Genomic DNA, 21,769 nt, shown 5'->3' with positions numbered 1-21,769 from the left:
AGTACTAGTTTTTTTTTTTTTGAACTGATAAAGCTTCTGACGAAAAAAATGCATACCTAAATCTTGCGGATCCTGGATCTCCGGATATGCTTCGTAATTCGTACTCTAGGTGCTTCTTTTCTAACTCCGGCGACCTCCTCTTCTTCTCCGACGCTGATGATAACCCAAACTCCAGCAGAGGACCATTGGGGGAACTCACCTCCCTCGTGGTCCGAAGCTTGCAGAGCCATCGACCGGGGGACATACTTCGCAGTGGAGCTGCGTTGGAGCTATGGCGTCGTCGTCGATGACGCTGCTTCTGCCTCTCCTTTCTCAGATGCGTGGACAACAAAAAATGCCACCGGATTCCTTGCTTGAAACAATGCTTGACCACGTGACGTGACATGCGGCGCGGGGGCTGTGTTATCTGGGCCGGGATGCATGAACAGTAGTTGGGTGCACGAATCTTGAACAAAATCCAATAGGCCAAGAAAGGGCTGACAAACAAAAATAAATCAGCAGGCGACCAGTTAGCAATTCCCTTTTTTTTATGATGACCGGTGTATAGTAATACTTAGAGAAAAAAAATGCAACAATCTAGGTTAGGGATTGTGTCGGTGATAAACTTTTTAGAACATTAGTAGTCACTAATTGCCGCTCCACGCACCGCCACCGCCGCTCTTTCTCCATGAGCCACCATCGTTCCTCCTCTCCATCTTTGCATGCGCACCCACACCCTCTAATTTCCGACATGTCTTTGCACCTTCTGTATCGTCATGCACACTATTGTTATGGTCGTCGTTGAGGTCGGGGGTGCTAGGCTTGCAGGGACTCAGGGAGGTAGGAACCGACCCGACGGAAAGCGGACATACTAGATCCGGGCTACTCCTTTTTGGATCTGGCATTTCCCTAACTATCGGATGGAAAAAGAAGAGAGAGAGAGAGTTAGTGTGCGGAGTGGTTGCAGAGTGAAGAGTCACTGAACTTGGAGATGGATATTATGGGGTGGTCCAAATTGAAATGTAAAGTTAGCTGTTATGTAAATGAAAAGAATTGTTAAAGAATGATATAAAATGAAAACTTTGAAGAATACATAGTACAAACTTTAATTTACTCTTTTATTCTCTACCACGATTAAAGATGAGTTGTCTATTAGTCTTGTGATATGCTAAGCATGGTTGGATCGGTGTACTTAGCTTTTACTAATAATCTCATGATATGTTGATGCGTGACGATACGGATTTCTACCAACATTGGCTGATTAATTATGGTTAGATAGATTCAACTAAAAAAGATAAAAATAATACCATCAATTTTGCTCAATAATAAAGCATTCGATTGTGGTATTCTTTTCTCACTGCATGATATATGATGACTATCTATCTCTTATCAGTATGTATATAGCTATATTGGTATTTCCCTAATTCTTTCATATTGTTTTTTTTATTTTTTACATATATGCTAATCTTGACTGATATTTTTTTCTCATACTAAATAGATAATAAATCATTTTCCCCTTTTTCTCCTATAAAACGTGAATAGTGCATTTAAAATATATTATAAGTGTATGTAATTTAATGTGTAAGATATGGACTTACAGCATAAGATTTAACTTTTACTAAAACTGTCGCACCACAGTAGATAGGCAGTTAAGTGAAAAACCATAAAAATAGAGAAAATCTATAAAAAAAATATAAGGTAGGTTGTGTGCGTGACAAAGGCTTTTGGCGGGGATGAAGCCAGCCATGTCTACGACGTAGATGGGGAGTAACACACAACTCCGATGAGAGGAGGAGGAGATAAGGTAAAACCGTTACGCGAGAGCTTGTGAGAACAGCGAAGATGAGGGGGTGTTTTGGTCCTACTCTACTTCAATTTTCATTTTTTTACTTGAAACCAACGCTCTTAAACATTAAAACCCATGAAAGTACTAAATTTATTCAATTAGAATTTTGAAGTTTTGATACAATAACTCTCATTTGAAAAACATAAAAATATTTTAATGTTGATTTTTTTTATTTATTCATAATATTATGATTTTGTTAGCTATTATTGTTATGTTTTAATATAGCAATACTACTCAAAGTTGCACAACAAAGACATAAAAAAAATTAATTGTGTAATATATTTACATAGGAGCCTTTTTGGAAGGAAATTCGATATGAAATATATAGCCTCTCATTGTTTGCTCAACGGTTGATAAACCATGGAAAAATGAATGAAGCAACCAAATATAACTTATAGATAAAACTTTCATAGATGTATTCTTAGCAATTGAAAAGCCCATGTTGAAAACTAAACTACAACAAAGAAAATCCTAAAATCATTTCTAAAATTAACTTCCAGAAAATTAAATTTTGCATGTGACCTGTGGCTGATAAGCCAACGGGTAAATGATGGAGCTGATATATTTTTATTTTTGTGTTTGAAAATGTTTATGACAAGTTAACTTGAATATTTATATATTTTTTAAGTTTCAATTTGTTTATGATTGCTATGTCACTTAAAGATTTGTCAACCTGCTGCCGATTTAGGTGTTATATGAGACACACAACTTGTCGACGTTTGAGGTCGCGACTACGGTATTTGTATGTATGGGGATCCTCGGTACCAGGTTATATGCGAGATTGAGGTAAAAGAGATGGGGACAAGGATTTTTATACAGATTCGGGCTCCTTACCTGTCAAATAATAGCCCTAAATCTTGTTGGCCAAAGCCGGTGTTGCTCTTTATTCATCTAGATCACACAAGTACAATATTTGGAATAACCTATCTAGCTGTCGTCGACTTGGCAGCATGGATAACCAACTCGTAGTCGATGACGGGGTAGTCTTCCTCCTCGAATATGAACTCATCGAGATCAGAGATGGTGCTAGATCCCTCTTGCTGGCCTCCATAGGCACCGGATGGGGGATGTCTAGGCTAATCTCTGATGGATCTAGCGGTGTGTGTTGGCTTCTGGCTTATCCCTCTCCTCATATGTCACGCCCAGAAATTCACGAACCAGAATTTCTAAGCTGAATGTGTATTAAACCCCTATCCAGGACCAGCCAGGGTACACAAACGACAATTGTTGACATACAGATCCACGTCTTACAAAAATATAAAAGATTACAAATGCAGCGGAAAAGATAAAACAAGCTAGACTTGGAAACTTGACTTCTGCAGCGGGGCGACTCCACTCCACAGGCAATCCTTGACGGCAGCGACGAAACCAACTTCGACAAAACAACTCCCACTAGGAAGATCTTCAGCTCTGGTGTGGGGGAAAGAGAGCAAGACTGAGTACTACCCACTGTACTCAGCAAGTTATACCGGAAGAGGAGGTATGATGCAGGATATATCCAAAGGAGGCTAAAGGCTCATTTGCATAAAGCTAGCATTTAAAAGCAGTAGTTGAAAGCAGTAAAACAGCTGTAGTGATTTATCAATATTAACCAATCACTGTCCAACGCTACACCACGTTGCAACAGGCCCAAACCACCACCTGAACTAACCAGTTCCATTAGCTAACTAGATGTGAGACTAATCACGGTGAATCTGGTCGACCGCCCATAACTGCGGGCACGGCTATTCGAATAGTTTTACTCTGATCAGAGGTGTACAACTGTACCCACAAGACACAGCCCCACGACACATTCCCATGCACCGACATGCCACCACGACATACCGGAAAGAGGCCGTGACAGGACCCTTCGCATAACCCCCTCTAACCGATCGCACCACACCTTAGGGTTCGCCCCCGTCCCCAGCAGGCAACGGGCAGCCCCCCTTTCATGCCGTGGTGAATCCGGAAGCCGATCAACCGGACACCCCGGCTGAACCAACTCCATCACGCCCACCCTCGTCTGGGTACGTCGGCTAGAGGAAAGCTACACTACAAGCCCAGCCGTTGCCCACGCTGGCTTGTGGTAAGTACGGTAAGTTCTTCCAGGGTATCCCGCGAACCGGTCCTTAATCGCTATGGGCATGACTAACAAAACCATGCACCCACAGCCCACCATGTAGTGTATTTTAATTAACCAACACCATTACGGTGGCACTAAACCAAAGCTATGCCAATAATCAAAGTCTATGCTTTAATGTGATTCCCTTTTTGTGTACTAGTAGAACTAAGCATGGCTAAGCATTTCCTAAACCAACATCTAGTCATTTTAATACCCGAGTTAGCAATGGCATAAGGTAAACAATATATGGCTGAGTAGTAGGACTCATCCCACATGATATTGTAAAACAATGCAATATTTAATAGAAATGCGGGACATTTGTAAATTGGGTACAATATGATCAATTGTAATGCATGACTTGCCTTGCTCTCGCACTGATGGAACCACAGCAACGTCTTCGAGAAACCGCGGATCGATGAAACGGCCGAAATCTACGCGACAAACAAAGCACACAAGCAAAACAGGCTATAAGACTATTGAAACAGGAAACAAAACCATTTTTAATGGATTCTATGCATTTTTATGAATTTACTGAGACTTGAATGGACTTAATCGGAGCTCGGATGAATTAGTTATGATTTTTAAAAGATTCTCTGTGTTTTTACTAATAAAGAAAAGGCCTTAATTAATTACTGCGCAATAAATCCCCAGGGCTGACGTCATCAAGGGAGGGGGCGCCGACATGCGGGCCCCACTCGGCAGCGGCTCAAGGGGCCTGTCCACCGTGGACCGGGACCACGTGGGTGATCCACCGCCGGTCCACGGGACCGACGGCCCGGGGCCGATCGGACGGTGCGGGTGGCGGCCTGGCACGGCTCGGCTCGGCACAAAGCCGGCCGACCGGCCATGGGGGTGCGGCGGCGGCGCACGCGACCACCGGCGACGGCAAGCGGCGGCGCGAGCGGCGGCGGATGGCGCACAGGCCGACGGCGGCGGCCGAAGGTGATAGCGAGTGCGCGGAGAGCGGCGGCGCGCGGGGAAAAGTGGGAAGGAGGGAGGAGAGGGGCTCCTCACCGGAGGGCGGCGACCGGAGCGGGGGTGAAGGTGGCGGCGACGACCTGGCGACGAGGAGGGGCGGACGGGCGGCGGCGGCACCTAAGGAGGGGGAGGAGAGGGGTTAGGGGTTTAGAGGAAACCCGCGGCGACAAAAATGGCCGGCCAGAGTTGAAGGGAATGGAGGGGCTCACCGACGTGCGAGGAAACCGGAGCTCCCGAGGGGTTCGGGCGATGTGAGGCGGTGACCGAGGTGCTCCAAGCGGCGGCGAAGCTAACGGCGGCGGCGGCTTGGCGCGGTGGCGGCTCTAGCGGCGGCAGCGCGTAGCTGGAGGCGGCGGCGAGCTGCGGCGCGGGCGGCGAGCGGCGCGAGCTCGGTAGGATTCACGGGAGGGAGCGGCGAGAGCGGAAAGGGGAAGAGGAGGGCACGGAGAACGTTTTATAGGCGGAGGGGGAGGCAGACGTGGCCGGGAGGACCTCCGATTTCGCCGGCGACGTGGGGAGGAGAGAGAGGAGATGGGGGGATTCAAAATGCGAATCCCGCCCCTTTTCGAGCGCACGCATGTGCCGGGAGACGCGGGGAGAGGGCGGCGACGTGGGGAGGACGCGTGGGCGATGCGGCGTGGGTGCGGGAGGAGCGGCGGAGGTGGGCACGGCGGTTTCGGCGGTGGTTGCCGACGTGGGGCAGGCGGCCAGAGGAAGGGGACGACCCCGACAGGTGGGGCCCACCTGTCGGCGTCCCGAGGAGAGATGGAGGGGCGGCTTGGGCCGGCCCACAAGGAGGAGGGTGCGCGTGGCGGTGGGGTGGACTGGGCCGACGGCCCAAGAAGAGGAAAAGGAGGGAAAAGAAAAAGAAAAGGAGGAAAAGATTTTCCCTGGGATTTAAAAATTGCATGTGCTCAATTTTAATTGGTTAAAATTATTTCGAGAGCTCTGAAAATTGCACTAAAAGTCTTGTTAATGTATTGGAGCATGGGGAACTCAAGAAAAATTCCACCACGCCGAATTTGATTATTAAATGCATTTATTAATTGAGGATTAGCTCTAGGTTAATTCAACAATTTCTTTAGGCGATTTATTTAACAAATTTTAAAGCTGGAAAGGGGAACTTCAGTGCGTGACATCATAGGAGAGCTTGTATTTATACCCATAGATTCCCCCTGTCTATGTAGAACTAGGGAGACCGTACTTGCCGTTTCCATATAGAACTATATTTGTCCTTCCTTATCCGGAACTCCTTCTATACACGAGGTATGATTCCGTATAATACATGGTATGTGGTGGGTCCTGCCGAGCTTAGTCGACTACTATTAGGTATGTGGTATCTATAACTATGACACTACTATAAACCGATAAAACATGTGGTAGCCAGAATGAGTTTTATCGGATATGACCATTTTCTTGAAGCAAAGTTAAATTAGTACATGATTCTTACAAAAATAAATTACTTTTAAAAACAAATGGGTTGCTAATTTTCGGTGCACAACAATTATGATCACAATTGAAACATATACACCTAAACACCGAAAAGACAAACATAGAATTTAACTATTTCCATCTATACATTACACATATAAGTTTAAGTTTTTAATGTCATTAAGAGCATCTCCAGCCGAGCGGCCCTCCATCCTACGCCGACGTAGCTCTGCCAATAGCGGCAGGGATGACGTGGCTTCCCCGGCTCAACTCGATCAGGCTTCTCGTCGATGAGTAGATGTAGGGCGTGGCATTGCAGCCTCGTCCCCAAGACCCCAAGTGTCCCGCTAGTCCTCTATCCCACCGCTTCCCGAGCAGCCGAGCAGGACACAGCGGTAGCCTTTATCGTCACTTGTAGCTGGTAGCGATGATTTGTTTCTATTTGTAATGCACTAAAATTTGTTTTCTTCCTTTGGAAAATAGAGATTTTATCTTTGCTTATTTGTAGGGATTGAGATTTAAGGGGATATGATGCTTTTTTTAGCAATAACCCATATAAAGACCTATAAGAAAATACAGGGGATATATTTTAGGAACGTATTACTAGAAATACAGCTAGCACCAACTTTCAACCTTCTTTCTTAGATGTTGCGACAATTGTATTGCACTTCTTCGTTGATGTAACCATATACAAATATACGCACGGGTCAACCCCCAACATTTTTTCTAACATCATATATGCCATTCACTCAAAACTCATAGCTTAGCTTTGTGCACATCAATAGCTTACAACTAAGTAGAGGTAATTATTGTTGCTATCTATGTTTGGTTTTATCTTAAAAATAAAATATTGTAAATCATAAAGCGACTTTGAACAATCGAGACAACATCACTAATGGCTTAAGGTTTTAATGTTTGAGCTAGCACCAACCTTGTGACGACCTAGCATATGTAACTTTTTTCAGCGGAAAAAATCCTTATGTATCCAATCAAAACATGTAGTTTTCTATATATTAATTAACTTACAACTTAGTACTTATCATTGTTACATTGCATGCTTGAATTACCTTAATAAGCAACCTTAATAAACATTTAAACTATAGTCTATAAAACAACTTAGAGCAAACCAGAAACTATCATCAATGCTTGGAAAATATCATACCTCACCCTGTTTCCGGCTTTCCCATAAAAAAAAGAGAAAAGCATTCGAAAAAAACTTCCATTTTCTTAGCTAGCTTAGCCAAACATACCAACTGGTATCAATCCAAGACAAGTAAAACTATTTTCTTAACACAATAGGATCATGTATGTCATTCACTTAAATTTTGCAGATTTACGCAAATTAATTAAATTGCATGCAAGCACCATTTATTATTACCATCTATGTTTAGATTTACCTTAATAAAATACTATAGACCATAAAGTAACTTTGAACAAGTAAGAATACATCACTAGTGGCTTAAGGATTTAATGTTTGAGATAGCACCAATCTCGTGATAACTCATACTTTTCTCCCAGGGCAAAAATTACAAATACATCCAATCAAAACTATTATAGTTTATAGGTAAAAAAAACTATTAGTTTATGTATATTAATTAATTTATATCTAAGTATCTATCACTGACTGGAAATATATCCTAATAAACCTTACAAACCGTATAATATGTAAAGCAACCTTAAACAAAACCATGTATTTTAGCATCACTGGTTGGAAAGCATCAGCAGCAGCCTCATCACCTCATCAAAGCCTCTGTTCCTGGCTTCCTGCCTGCCGCAGGACCAAGGAAAACCCAAACCATCACCCCCCAGAAAAAAAAAAGAGAGAAAAGCATCCCAAAAAAACAATCAGAGAGAGGAGAGGAGCAAAAAAAAAAATCCCCAATCCTCCATGAAGCCCACCACTCCCTCCCCTCCCGCCGCCGCGGCGGCGGCGGCGGCGGCCGACGACCCTTCCCCGTCGGCGTCGGACTCCCCGTCGGCCACGTTCTCCGTCGAGCGGCGCGGCGACGCCTCCGCGTCGTGCCGGTGGACGCTCCCGGACTTCCCCCGCACCCGCGCCCGCACCTTCTACAGCCGCTACTTCGAGGTGGGCGGCTTCGACTGCCGCCTCCTCCTCTACCCGCGCGGCGACTCGCAGGCGCTCCCGGGCTACCTCTCCCTCTACCTCCAGGTGCTCGACCCCAAAACCCCGACGTCGTCGTCGTCCGCCACCACCACCTCCTCCTCCTCCAAATGGGAGTGCTTCCTCAGCTACCGCCTCTCCGTCGCCCACCCTTCCCCCGATCCCTCCAAGTCCCTGGCGCGCGACTCGTGGCACCGCTTCTCCTCCAAGAAGCGGTCGCACGGCTGGTGCGACTTCGCGCCGTCCGCCGCCGCCGCCTACCTCTTCCCGCCGCACGACTCCCTCGTCATCGCCGCCGACATATCGGTGCTCGCCGAGGCCGCCTCGTTCGCCGAGGCCGACAGCCGCTTCACCTGGAAGGTGCTCAACTTCGGCACCTTCCGGGAGATGGTCCGCACGCAGAAGATCATGAGCCCTGCCTTCTTCCCGGCGGCCAATGCCGGTGGGAGCGACTGCGGGCTCCGGATTAGTGTCTATCAGAGTAATGTATCTGGCGCGGACCATTTGTCGGTGTGTCTGGAGAGCAAGGAGCCCCTGGTGCAGGCAACATCAGGGTCCTCGGCATCAGCATTGCCGTCGAGTGCCGGGGGCAGCGGCGTGCCCGATGGTGACCGTGGGTGCTGGTGTCTTTTTCGTGTTTCGATCCTCAATCAGAAGCCAGGTGGGAGTCACATCCACAAAGACTCGTATGGCCGGTTTGGGGCTGACAATGCCAGCCTTGGGTGGGGAGATTACATAAAAATGGATGATTTTTTGGCTGCGGATGGGGGTTACCTGCTTGATGGTGCTGTGGTGTTTAGTGCTTCAGTGCATGTGATCAAGGAGTCAAACTCGTTCACTCGCAGCTTACCGATGATAGCAGGCATGAGTGGTGCTGGCAGTGGACGAGCTGGGGCTAGAAAGTCGGATGGACACTTTGGAAAGTTTGTGTGGAGGATTGAGAACTTCACAAGATTGAAGGAGCTGCTCAAGAAGCGAAAGATCACGGGTCTGTGCATCAAAAGCAGAAAGTTTCAGGTCGGGAATCGAGACTGCCGCCTTATTGTGTATCCACGGGGTAAGCATTCTAGCAAATGTTTTCTCCATACTCATCTGGTAGTTTGCAAGATCAACTTGTGGATTTCTGCTACATAAGTACATATACTGCTTATAGAGGCTAAACTTTGGTAACATACCCAGGCACACACATCACACACCTGATTGATTTAATCAGAACTATAACATAGCTAAATGTGTGGGGTGCTTTTAACTGTTTGAAAATTTTGGAATCAAGGTTAAGTGGCCTGTGTAAATTGGAACCTGGAAATGGAAATGAGGTAAATCCCAAAAGATTAAAAAAAAACTAGTTTAGCTACTGGCTAGTATGCCACTAAATAAATTAAGCAGCTTGGGTTTCACATTTTTCGTTTTAATATATGATCAAATCCTGTTTATTAATTAAATGATACAAATGAATTGGTTTGTTGCATAAATCGTGCCAATTCTCCTCTCTTAGATGCAGCATATGGTCATTTGAACTCATCTTTTAAAAACTATAGATGCCTCAATTTTTGTTAAGTACACTTGTTTTATTAAGCAGGCTCGACATCTTCTAAAAACTGCAGATGCCACAATTTTTTGTCCTATTTATTGAGTTCTCTGCGAACGTATGGCTTCATTGCAATCTAATCGTTGTCACTTTCCTATCAAGTAGCTGTTGAGTATGGTTTACTTATAGTTATGTAACTGTATACTTTAAGAATGCGAATACTCATTCTGTCAGTTGGTTCTCTTAACATTTCTGTAATCAGGGCAGTCTCAACCGCCATGCAACCTGTCAGTGTTTTTAGAAGTGACAGATCCCCGGAATAGCAGTGAATGGAGCTGCTTTGTGAGCCATAGATTGTCTGTCATCAATCAGAAATTAGAGGAGAGGACAATAGTGAAAGAATCTCAGAACCGTTACTCTAAGTCAGCAAAGGATTGGGGATGGCGTGAATTTGTGACATTAACTGTCCTATTCGATCAGGATGCCGGTTTTCTTGTACAGGACACTGTTGTTTTTGCTGCAGAGGTTCTCATTCTGAAGGAAACTGCTACTATTCAAGAGCTTAGTGACGAAGATTCTGAAGCATGCAGTTCAGGTTCTGGATGTCAGATTGATTCTTTGCCAAAACGTCCATCATTCACGTGGAAGGTGGAAAATTTCTTATCCTTCAAGGATATTATGGAGACAAGAAAGATTTTTAGTAAATATTTCCAGGCTGGTGGTTGTGAGTTGCGTATAGGTAAAGGAAGTTACTTTTCATGTCTTGTGCCATACATTTCTTGCCTTTTGTGCTCATCTTATCACAATTTGCAGGTGTATATGAGTCGTTTGATACGATCTGCATATACCTGGAAAGTGACCAGCCATCTGGGTTTGATCCTGATAAGAACTTTTGGGTACACTATAAGATGGCTATAATTAACCAGAAGAATTCTGCAAAAACGGTGTGTAAGGAATCATCAATCTGCACAAAAACATGGAACAATTCAGTTCTTCAGTTCATGAAGGTCTCAGACCTGTTGGACACTGATGCTGGTTTTCTTGTCCGGGACACTGTTGTTTTTGTTTGTGAAATCATAGACTGCTGTCCATGGTTTGATTTCTCTGATCTTGAGGTGAGATTGGATTTGCTGTTTTTCATGTGGCTTGTTCCTTTTTGCTTCCTGTGCTGGGTTGGGGTAAATATTGATGATAGTCATGATACTATTATAGTTACTCCAAATACATCCAAATTGCCTTCGTGTTGTATAGCATGCATGCTTCTAACCAAATGTTGTTGCAGTACAGTAAAATCCAATTGTTCATATCGAATGTGATTATGCAGCTTGACATTTGATATAACATATGACAGAGATCAAAAGAATAATAAGTTGAAAAAGCCTAGGATACTCATATTTTTTGGTGATTTGGGTCATATTGGATTAGTTTGCTTTTGGAATGTTTGGGAGTATAGTGACACAAGTCTTAGAAATGCTAACACACCTTTTTTGTATAGTATAGCTGAGATTAGTAAATAACAGGGATTGCACAAGCTGCATATATATATTTTTAATTTAGTGGATACATTATGATAAGAGATTAATAATGGAAGTTGACAACATGTAACAACTATAGTGCTCAATTTTTTGTGACGGGAATCATATATAGACATAGGCTATAATTTAAACTTCTGTGAAGAACTAGTGCTATATCATTTGATAATTAGGTGTATCTATTTAGTTGGAACAACACACAACTACAAAGGTGCATAGGTGAAATGTTCTTTTAAGCATTTTTACAGAAAAAAATAAATTGCAACACTGGTCAGATCGAATATTGTGTCCATTTTCCATTTATATGTACATTCTTCATTGAACTACCCAAAAATCCTAGGAAATCAAAAAAATGATTTCTTCAAATCCATTGTAGACAACAGGACTAAAGCACGACAGTATTCCATGCCAATGGATTTCAAAGTCTGGTGGCATTACTGACATGTCAATTTCAAAGTCCTTAAGAAGATGCCAGGTTCTGGGCACTATTAGGCTGTGCTCGTTTGTTTGGGTTGGGAACCCATTTGCTGCGCACGGAAAACGGAGCGGACCATTAGCACGTGATTAATTAAGTATTAGCTAACTTTTTTTTTCAAAAATGGATCAATATGATTTTTTTAAGCAACTTTCGTATAGAAACTTTTTGCAAAACACACACCGTTTAGTAGTTTGAAAAGCGTGCGCGCGGAACACAAGGGAGCCGAGTTGGGAAAGTTGGGGAAAGAACTCAGCCTTAGTCAATATTCACTAGATTTAAGGACATAAGCATGAGTAGCAGTCCAGGTGTTCTTCTATTCGTTTTCCTGTATTCGGGTGGTAGCATAACATTATGGCCTTCTAGTCTTTTCCTATACTGTAGTATTGTACTTGGATAACTGTTGCTGTTCATGCCTGGTAGAAAAGCTCTCTGCATCTCTTATAGTAGTCACACAATTGCAGGTTTTGGCGTCAGATGACGACCAGGATGATTTGTCAACAGATCCTGATGACTTTATTGAGTCTGAAGACAGCGAGGATATGAGTGGTGATGAGGAAGATATGTTCCGAAACCTCCTCTCGAGAGCTGGGTTTTCTCTTACATATGGTGAAAACTATACTCAGCCGCAGGTTACTTTAAGAGAGAAAATTCTAACAGATGCTAGTGCAATTGCTGGATTTCTTACTGGTCTGCGTGTTTACCTCGATAACCCAGCAAAAGTAAAGCGCATGCTACTTCCTACCAAAGTATCCACCAGGGCTGGTGGAAAGAAAGATGTTTCAAAGTGCGACTCGAGTTCCACAAGCCTCATCAGTTTGCTGATGGGAGTTAGTGTCTTGAAGCAGGCTATCATAGACTTGCTTCTTGATATAATGGTTGAGTGCTGCCAACCTTCAGAAGAAAGACCAGCATATGTCTCATCCTCAGCAAGTTCCAAAACTTCTCCTGACTCGAATGGGGCTAGCTCTCCACCAGAGCTCAATGTTGAAGGTGAACTGACAGAATGTGCTTTCAGTAATAAGTATGAAAGGCTGAAACCTGGCAATGATGATATCCATCATAGGCTTTCTGTACAAAACACAGATAAGTGTACAAATGATATTCCTGCCAGAGTTTTAGAACAGTCCTGTTCTCCCCCTGAAGTATCTGGTGCTGATTTGCTAGAAGATGAAGGCTCTGACCAGGCTTCCAGGGTATGACTTAAAGTTTCCTATTATGGTCAGCTTCTTTTTTATCTTTCTTCTTTGATAACAATAATAAGTTGCTCTGCTGGATTTTTTTTTTCAGACAAAATGGCCAGAGCAATCAGAGGAGCTGTTAGGACTAATAGTTAGTTCATTGAGGGCACTGGACAGTGCTGTCCCACATGGGTGCCCTGAACCAAGAAGACGACCTCAGTCTGTCCAGAAAATTGCACTTGTACTAGAGAAATCTCCAAAGAAGCTTCAGCCAGATTTGGTTGCCCTTGTCCCAAAGTTGGTTGATAGTTCAGAACACTCTCTTGCCGCTTGTGCACTGTTAGATCATCTTCAAAAGCCAGATACTGAGCCTTCGTTGAGGTTACCGGTAAGATTTCCTATTTGTCACTATGTGAAAAAAAAATGTATTTACATTGTTTTTATTAACTAATGGCTACACATTTCTACATTTGTGTTTCTATATTGTGACTACAGTGTATCAGTATCTAAGGTTAGCTTATATAGTAGGCCAGTAAATGATTAAACATGCACGTGAACTCTGATACCTAATGTAGTTCTTTGTCTTTAACATCACAGGTTTTTAATGCTCTATCTGAGCTAGAATTTGATTGTGATATCTGGAAACAAGCATCTTTTCATGCACTCGAATTGTTGGCTGATTCAAATGATGAGCCACTTGTAGAGGCCATTACATATGTTCTCAAGGCAGCATCACAATGCCAGCATATTGCTCAAGCTGTATGTTTACCATCCAAGATTATGTTACTTTCCTATTTTTTAAAAATTATCTTCTCGCTTTTCTTATTAGTGTGCCTTTCTTGTTCTCCATAGGCTAGAGCTGTCCGATGGAGACTAAAAGATCTGGGTACTGAAGTTCCCCTGTGTGTGCTTGATTTCTTGTCTAAAACAGTGCATAGCTGGTCAGATGTAGCTGATGCTTTGTTGAAGGATATTGATTCTGACTGTGAGCCTGATAGCAGTTGCCTCTCTATGTCCTGTAGTACTAGTAGTACAGACGAGTTTTCAGCTGAAGGGATGCATTCTTTGCAAGGTCAAGCTGTACATGGAAAAGATCATCTATCAGATGTTTTTATACTGATAGAAATGCTGTCGATACCCAGATTATTTGTTGAAGTTTCTCAGGTTTTGCAGAGGGCTTTATTGCGAGGAGCCTTTGGGCTGCAATTAGTAGCCATGGTGTTGGAAAGAAGGCATTCTCACAGGTTAAGTCTTAAGTCTGGGACTGGGACTATGGTGAATGATTCACAGAACAAGCAAGTTCTGTTAGACGGGCAGTTTGAACATTTGCCTGTCCAAGAAGATGATTTCACTTCAGTCCTTGCACTTGGTGAGGTATTATCTCTATCTACAGAAACCAGGGTGCAAGATTTTGTGCGGATGCTTTATGCTATCATTTTTAAGATATATACCGAGGATCATTATAGATATAGAATTCTGAAGGGTCTTGTTGAACGAGCAACAAATACTTCAGATAGCTGCCGAGCAGTTGACATAGATATGGATGTCTTGGTATTTCTTGTTAAGGAGGAATTTGGAATTGCTAGACCTGTTTTGAACATGTTGCGTGAGGTTGCTGAAGTTGCTCAAGCTGATCGTGCAAATCTTTGGCACCAAATATGTGCTACTGAAGATGAGAATATGCGTTTGCGAGAAGACATGGATATGGAACAAACAAAATTCACTAAGGAAAAAGATGTGTTAATGCAACAACTAACTGAGTCAGAGGCAGCTAATGCGCATCTAAGGGTATTTCCTTGTCATTCAGCTGTTTGGCCGGACTATTGTTGTCTATTTCTAGCCTAACCTTTTTCTTCTAATTTTCTTGTTATTGTAGTCTGAGCTAAAAGCTGAGAAGGATCGTTTTGTCCGGGAGAAGAAGGAACTTTCTGAGCAGATGCTGGAGATGGAGAATCAGTTGGAATGGGTACGATCAGAAAAAGATGAGCAAATTGTAAAGCTAACTGCTGATAAGAAAAATCTTCATGATCGTCTACATGAAGCAGAGACACAACTATCCCAGTTCAAAGCATGGAAACGCGAGGAACTAAAGGTTAGAGTGAACTACCATAAAGACAGCATGCAATACTTGTTCGCGACCAAAATGAACTGTCCACTTCTGAAGTTCTAGTGTTCATTTCTGTTGTTAGATGCTCTCTCTGTTCCATATTGCAAGTCATCTACACGTTTTTTCCTAAGTCAAACTTCTCTAATTTTGACCGAGTTCATAGGAAAATGTACCAACATCTGCAATAACAAATAAGTGCACTATCAAGACATATTTCATGGTGGATTTAATGAAACTAATTTGATGTTGTAAATGTTGGTGCATTTTTTTATAAACTCTGACAAAGTTTGACTTAGGACAAAACTAAAATGATTTGCAATATGGAACGAATGGAGTACCTTGAAATGATGCTAACTCTTTACAAAGTCTGTCTTATCCATACTGAATCCCATCTTTTGTTCTGCACTTCGATACTATTATAGATATATGTTACTCGTTATTCTCAACATGCCTGTGCACCTAGACCTTGGTTCTCTATATTATGCGAATACACTTTCTGGTTAATTTGGCATGCTCTTTTCAGAAGTTGTGGATCCACACCTTTACTTCTGGTACTTCCTACCTGCGATCTGTAGTTGCCACGAATCAAGATCCATACATTGATTTTTAACAATTCTTTCATGGCCACTGCAGCACCACACATTTCATGTCAAAGTTTGAAACTAGCACATAGTATCATAAGAATGTGATTCCAGCATGCCTTGAGGAGCAACCGATACCACTACACCACGTGCAGGATTATTCATGCATGATAAATTGCAAGTGCATGTTTTTTGGATATGAAAATCATATGGAGCAAGCCATTTTGGCTTTTTTTTTTTGTGTTATCATTACCTTACATGTTACTACTGAAAGTTTTAGTGACATCAACTACATCAATGTTTTCCCATCAAAACTTATGTTTTTGCATGCTACAGAAAATAACCAAGGAGAAGAATGCTTTGGCAGAGAGGCTTAAGGGTGTTGAAGCTTCAAGGAAAAGGGTTGATGATGAATTCAAACGGTTTGTTGCTGAAGCACAGACTCGTGAAGAGATTCGGAAATCACTTGAAGGTGAAGTAAGAAGGCTGACTCAGACAGTTGGACAAACCGAGGGAGAAAAGAAAGAAAAAGAAGACCAAATTACTCGTTGTGAAGCTTACATAGATGGAATGGAGTCAAAACTACAAGTTTGCCAGGTCTTCCACCTTGCTAACTTTTTACGTTGCCAAAATAACTAGTAGTCCTAATATTAATTATAGAATTATTTTTCAATACCAAAGACACCCTTTATCTTTCTAGTAGAAAACTCCTTATGGCGCAGAGTTGTTTTCCACTTATTAAAATTAGTCATTAAAATAAAGTAATTTGGAGAACAGCAACTAAGTAATAGCCTTAATGTCTAATTATAGTTTATCTTAGTTTTAACCATGGATCAAATTTGGGTGCTCCACTTTTTTTTGGGTACCAGTTTGGAATGTTTTAACAACTACATTTCCACTTTATATTGGGAACGATTGGCCTAAATTCAACATTCTGTAAAGAGCATGCAAAAATGTTGAAAGTAGGTCATTCTACAGTTTATGTAGTAGATTGTACGGCGTTGAACCAACAGTCAACTGATAAATTGTGGCCTGCGTAACATTAAACGTGCAATTGCACGCATTTAAGGCATGTTTGCATTCAGTTTTTTATATTTCTGCTCTTAAATGATTAAATGATTTTGGAATGTTCAGTGGTATTTGTAAATCGTAATGATGAAAAAGCTCACCGTATTTGTCACAATTCACTTTTTTCTTCTTTAATAACTTCCCCAGACCTTTTCACACTATATTTGATTTCTGACACATATCTTCCTATTGCAGCAATATATTCACACCCTGGAGACCTCAATTCAGGAAGAGATGGCACGGCATGCTCCCGTGTATGGTGTCGGCGTGGAAGCTTTATCACTGGATGAGCTTGAGACACTCACAAACATCCACGAGCGGGGTTTAAGACAGATACATGCAATTCGGCAAAGGAAAGGTAGCAGTCATCGCTTGAGTGCCCCTTCGCTCCCGCACGTCCCAGGTTTATACTCCTCGCCTCCTTCAATGGCAGTTGGTCTGCCGTCCTCGCTGATCCCCACATCGTCCGTAGCACCTAATGGTGCAGGCATCCATGGAAATGGCCACATGAATGGTTCCATGGGTAGCTGGTTCAATCCAACCTAATTCAGAAGATGCAGCACCGCAACACCGGTGTCCATTTTGTGCATCAATTCGACGTATCACATTTTGCCTGGCCGTATTTACCAGCTGCTGAGCAATCCAACGTGATACCCTTTTTGTCCTCGCCATTTGGTTTGGCTTTTCTTGCTTGTATTTTGAACTGGTAGCGCCGTCGGCTTGATAGATCAAAGAGCGTTAAGGGGGTTTCCGCATGGAATAAGTTGTAATAATCAAGATAATCCGATGGAACTACCAGGTATTCAGGTGCAAGTGGGAAAGCTATCGAAATGGTTGATATCACCAATTGCTTGGTTATTTCTAAAAGCATTGGGATTTTTTTTTTGTTCAAACTTCTGGAAAGGTGCAACATGAGAAAAGTATTCCAGTTTCCATAGGCGTGTCTGCCTGTTCTTTTACTGGCATGTCTTCTGTACCGGTGTCTAGCTTTCTCAGTGCTATGATGGTGCTCACATAGTCACATTAGTGCACACTTTCCTTTGTTTATGCACATGGTCTGAAACCTGAATCGGTCATCCAAATTTCGAAATAAAAGTCTTAACATGAATATCTTGAGAAGAAAAATCAAGGCTACACACGTTATTGTCTTCTTGATAAATTGAAAGTTGACGGGCTTGTTAGTAACTGTCATCCAATTCCAATATTTGCACTGTCGTAAAAACGTGAAATTTGCACTTGCTGGCTAGGCCAATATTCGATTAATTTGCAAGTAGTTGGGCCTAATTAGCAACACGCCATCGAAGGCAATCTTTCGGCCCAATCACGGCCCAGGTTTGGGCGAGAGCCTCGGGTCAGTGTCAGTGTCCTCTCGAAAAACGAAAAAAGGGAAAAAAAGAAGAAAAGAAAGAACACAAGTGGCCATGGGGGATGAGATGAAAAATGCGTAACTTGTCTCTTCCCGTCGCACGTTTTCACAAGACGTGCCAAATCGAAATGCCTGACCTAGACGTGTCAAAAAATTTACAAATAAATAAACAGAGGTTTACTCAAACTGAGTCACGATGACGTGTCCCGAATCTCGAGCAAAGAAGGTTGGTGAAGAAAGGACACGAGCGATGGCTTAGCTACAGGGCGATTAGGATACTGATGATTTCGCTAGTGACACGTTCCATTATAGGCAGATAGATTACGCGAGACTTTAAGCATCGTCACAGGTACTACAGAACAATAGCCGCCGGGCCCACAACCAGCATCGTCTACATAAAACCCACCACCACCACACATCATCTTTATTCCACTCGGCACTCTTTAGATTTTTAATACATAATGTCATTAACTTTAAAACAATTTAATTTTAAGACATATTTTTCACTATTTATTATATTAGAAATTATATAAATATTTTTAGTATTTATTTTAACATAAAATACTTTAAGCGTTATTTCTGTTTTTCATATTTATATATGTCTGAGGGTGAACTTCTCAAGCAAGGGACCGTGGAGATCCCTTTCTGGTTCGGTCTAGGGGCACGGGTAAAGGTCTCAGAGTTGATGGGGAGAGGCAGAGGGGGTCGGGCCCCTCGGGAGTGATGGAGATGTAAGATGTTTATATAGGATCGGACTGCTATGAAAACGTAATACCCTACTCATATGTGTGGTTGATTTAGGTGGGAGAATACAAGTGCTTTTCTTCTCTAGGATTCGTCCCCGTCTCCATTAGGGTATGAACCTACTTTTATATCTTAAGGGATTACCATAAAGGCTCAAGACCTAGCTTCAAGGGTAAGGAAAACATTCTTTACAGGCAATTAATGCTTGTCTTGTCTTCCGACGTGTGGAGCCACGCGCGCCTTACCGCTGCATGGGCCCATCCCATCACGCCGAGCGTCACGGGCAGACGCCTGTGTCATTCATTCTTAATTATCGATGACTTCTGGTCGTCCGTTCCCACCGTTGGGTGGGGATCTCTCATACGGACCGGTGTAAGAAGAACCGGTCCGAGCTCAAATGCAAGGCAAAAATCCCCTCATTAATGGCGATTAGACGGGCAGCCGCAGGCCACGTCCCCTTCAAGCAACAGGTGCATGCGCAGGGCTCCCTGACCGCCATCACATCGGTCATTCCGGCCACAAGTGGCCAGTTAGTGCGCCTACACATCGCATTAAATGCGACGTGCCGCGCTAGTGCTGCCTCAATAAATGCTGTAGGTGGGCGCTGGGAGTGCCCGCCCAAGCCACACGCGCGAGACAGAGCGTGGAGGGGGTCGGGGGCCCGGGGCAGCCCGACCCCTGGCATGGTAGGCAGTCGCCGCTCCAACCCTAGGCCCGACCCCCGGGGGGGCACGTGGGTTTGGGGCAGCCTTCTCCCTCTGTACGTGGTACACCGGGTCCATATCACTGACAATATACAATTTTAGATAAGGCATATATGGTCAAACACAATGTATATTTAAAAGTCGTGTACTTTAAAATAATGGGAAGTACTGTTTTTTCATCATATCTCTAATCACCGTCCAGAAAAAATTGCTACGAAAATGCAGCACAAAGGGAAAAAAAACATCTCAAAAGTTTGCTTTTGCGCCGCGCACTACAGTGAAGCGAAAGCATATGTGTGAGAGACAGGGAAAAGGATCGGCCATGAGAATGAGGGTCACTTGCAACTGATGGTCCAATTTGGGAGAAAAAAAAGTTTGACAAGATCATTACATGCTTGGTTAAAGAGCAACCTTTGATGACAAAAGGGCATTACTTTGTTCATCTAATCTGGGCTTGGAATTATATCGCTTTCTACACTTTGCAGAAAATGATCGAGCGTTAGATCGCTCCTTTTGGCTGTGTGTGATTTGTGAAGGTAGCATCAGAGAAATGTTTAATAGTAGTACTAGATTGTGTCAATGGAGAGTAGACAGTAAAGTAACTGAGTTATTAATAGCACGACACGGTACTTCCACAAATTTTGAGACCCTTTGCAAAAACTATTTCTACAAATGAACTGCTGCCAAAACTTATTTTAAATCTGACCCTTTTACTCAACATCAAATCATATGACGCTGAACTTAGACACCTCAGCGTCACGTCACGTCAGCTGGCGCTGAATGCCGTGCCACGGTGGATGAGAGACTAAGTCAGTGTGTCAACGTACATTCAGCGCCATGCTATTTGACGCTGAGGTGTCTAAATTCAGCGCCACACGAGTTAGCGTTGAGCAAAAGGGTCAGATTTAAAATAAGTTTTGGCAGCAGTTCATTTGTAAAAATAGTTTTTTTTGTAAATGATTAAATTGTCAAAATTTGTGCGGTACTACTACTGTGTATTATACTACTTGTAGCATATATGCACGCTTGGGTCGTTGACTCCTAGAGGGAGCAAGCACGTCAGCAACTCTCTGGAGAACTCGTTGCTGTCCTGACCTGAAATTTTCCGATGGTGCAGCCACCTAAAATACTCCCCCAAAGTTGCGTCAGACTGAGATTAGGCTGCCTTTGACTTGATTCCGGCAAAATCCGAACATAATTCAAATGAAATTGATATGGCATTTCCCCTCTTTCCTCCCAACAGGTGAGCTATATTATTACGTACTCTCTCGTCAATTCAGAAGATCGAAACGCCTGGAGCGAGCTAGCGACAACGATAAGTTGATAATGATCACTACCTGAATATAAAGGATTTTTTCCATGTACCTACATGAACAAAATCCTTATTTATTATAAAATGCTACCTTTTCTATTCTAAAATAATATAATTAGTATTAAATTAGACGCAATTTGTATTATGAATTTAAACAGAAGATATATTCATATTTGTAATACTATGTTATACCCAATCCAATAATGAATTACTATATTTTGGGATGGATGAAATACTGCACAGTACCATAAGTAGCACAACATAACTGATTACTCATTCGTTCTTAAAATATATAGCAATCTAAAACCAAATTAGCCACAACCTCACATAAACAACGAATCTAGATGACTCAGATTCTTATCAATTTATCAATTTTAATACAACGAATTTAGACAGACTTCCTTATTTAGATTTTTATCTAAATTTATTATATTAGATTGTGTTTAATTCGATCCTAAAATCCTACTCCCTCTGTCTCGTAACATGACAACGTGTGATCGGATAAGACGCTACACGATCCAACAGATCTTCTGAAAAAAAAAGAAGTACCGATCATCACTATAGTCAGTACGGGGCCCACGTGTACGCCAAAAAGAATAAGACCAATACCAAGAGGGCCACACGATCGCGGCCCTTCGCTCACTCGCGTTTGCGTGCCCCCCTTCGCCTTTATCTATCACCAGTTCACCACCCCCTCCCCCCCCCCCCCCCACT

The 21,769-nt window shown here is 42.8% G+C and overlaps 1 protein-coding gene and 1 long non-coding RNA gene across 2 annotated transcripts; one reads left to right on the top strand and one right to left on the bottom strand.

Moving 5' to 3' along the window:
* Positions 1-4,238: 4,238 nt before the first annotated feature.
* Positions 4,239-5,246, bottom strand: LOC136355388 (uncharacterized). Its single transcript, XR_010739629.1, has 3 exons — positions 5,114-5,246; positions 4,941-5,021; positions 4,239-4,357 (listed from the first exon to the last, which is right to left on the bottom strand). It is a non-coding gene; the product is annotated as an uncharacterized lncRNA (long non-coding RNA).
* Positions 5,247-8,108: 2,862 nt separating this feature from the next.
* LOC4329970 (uncharacterized) lies at positions 8,109-17,888 on the top strand. The gene is made up of 10 exons (XM_015770939.3): positions 8,109-9,514; positions 10,248-10,724; positions 10,799-11,100; positions 12,457-13,188; positions 13,283-13,561; positions 13,771-13,932; positions 14,026-14,961; positions 15,050-15,265; positions 16,198-16,458; positions 17,125-17,888. The coding sequence occupies exons 1-10, from the start codon at positions 8,224-8,226 to the stop codon at positions 17,473-17,475; spliced, it is 5,007 nt and encodes a 1,668-aa protein (XP_015626425.1). The 5' UTR covers positions 8,109-8,223; the 3' UTR covers positions 17,476-17,888.
* Positions 17,889-21,769: the final 3,881 nt, after the last annotated feature.

The sequence above is a fragment of the Oryza sativa genome, chromosome 2 (assembly GCF_034140825.1).
Source record: "Oryza sativa Japonica Group chromosome 2, ASM3414082v1".
NCBI classification, from domain to species: domain Eukaryota; kingdom Viridiplantae; phylum Streptophyta; class Magnoliopsida; order Poales; family Poaceae; genus Oryza; species Oryza sativa.
This window is presented reverse-complemented; position numbering and strand designations above follow the sequence as displayed.

Coding starts and splice junctions, on each gene's coding strand:
- LOC4329970 (XM_015770939.3), top strand. CDS start 8,224: ATGAAGCCCACCACTCCCTCCCCTCCCGCCGCCGCGGCGGCGGCGGCG. Junction 13,562..13,770: donor AGCCTTCGTTGAGGTTACCG/GTAAGATTTCCT, acceptor TTAACATCACAG/GTTTTTAATGCTCTATCTGA. Junction 16,459..17,124: donor CAAAACTACAAGTTTGCCAG/GTCTTCCACCTT, acceptor TTCCTATTGCAG/CAATATATTCACACCCTGGA.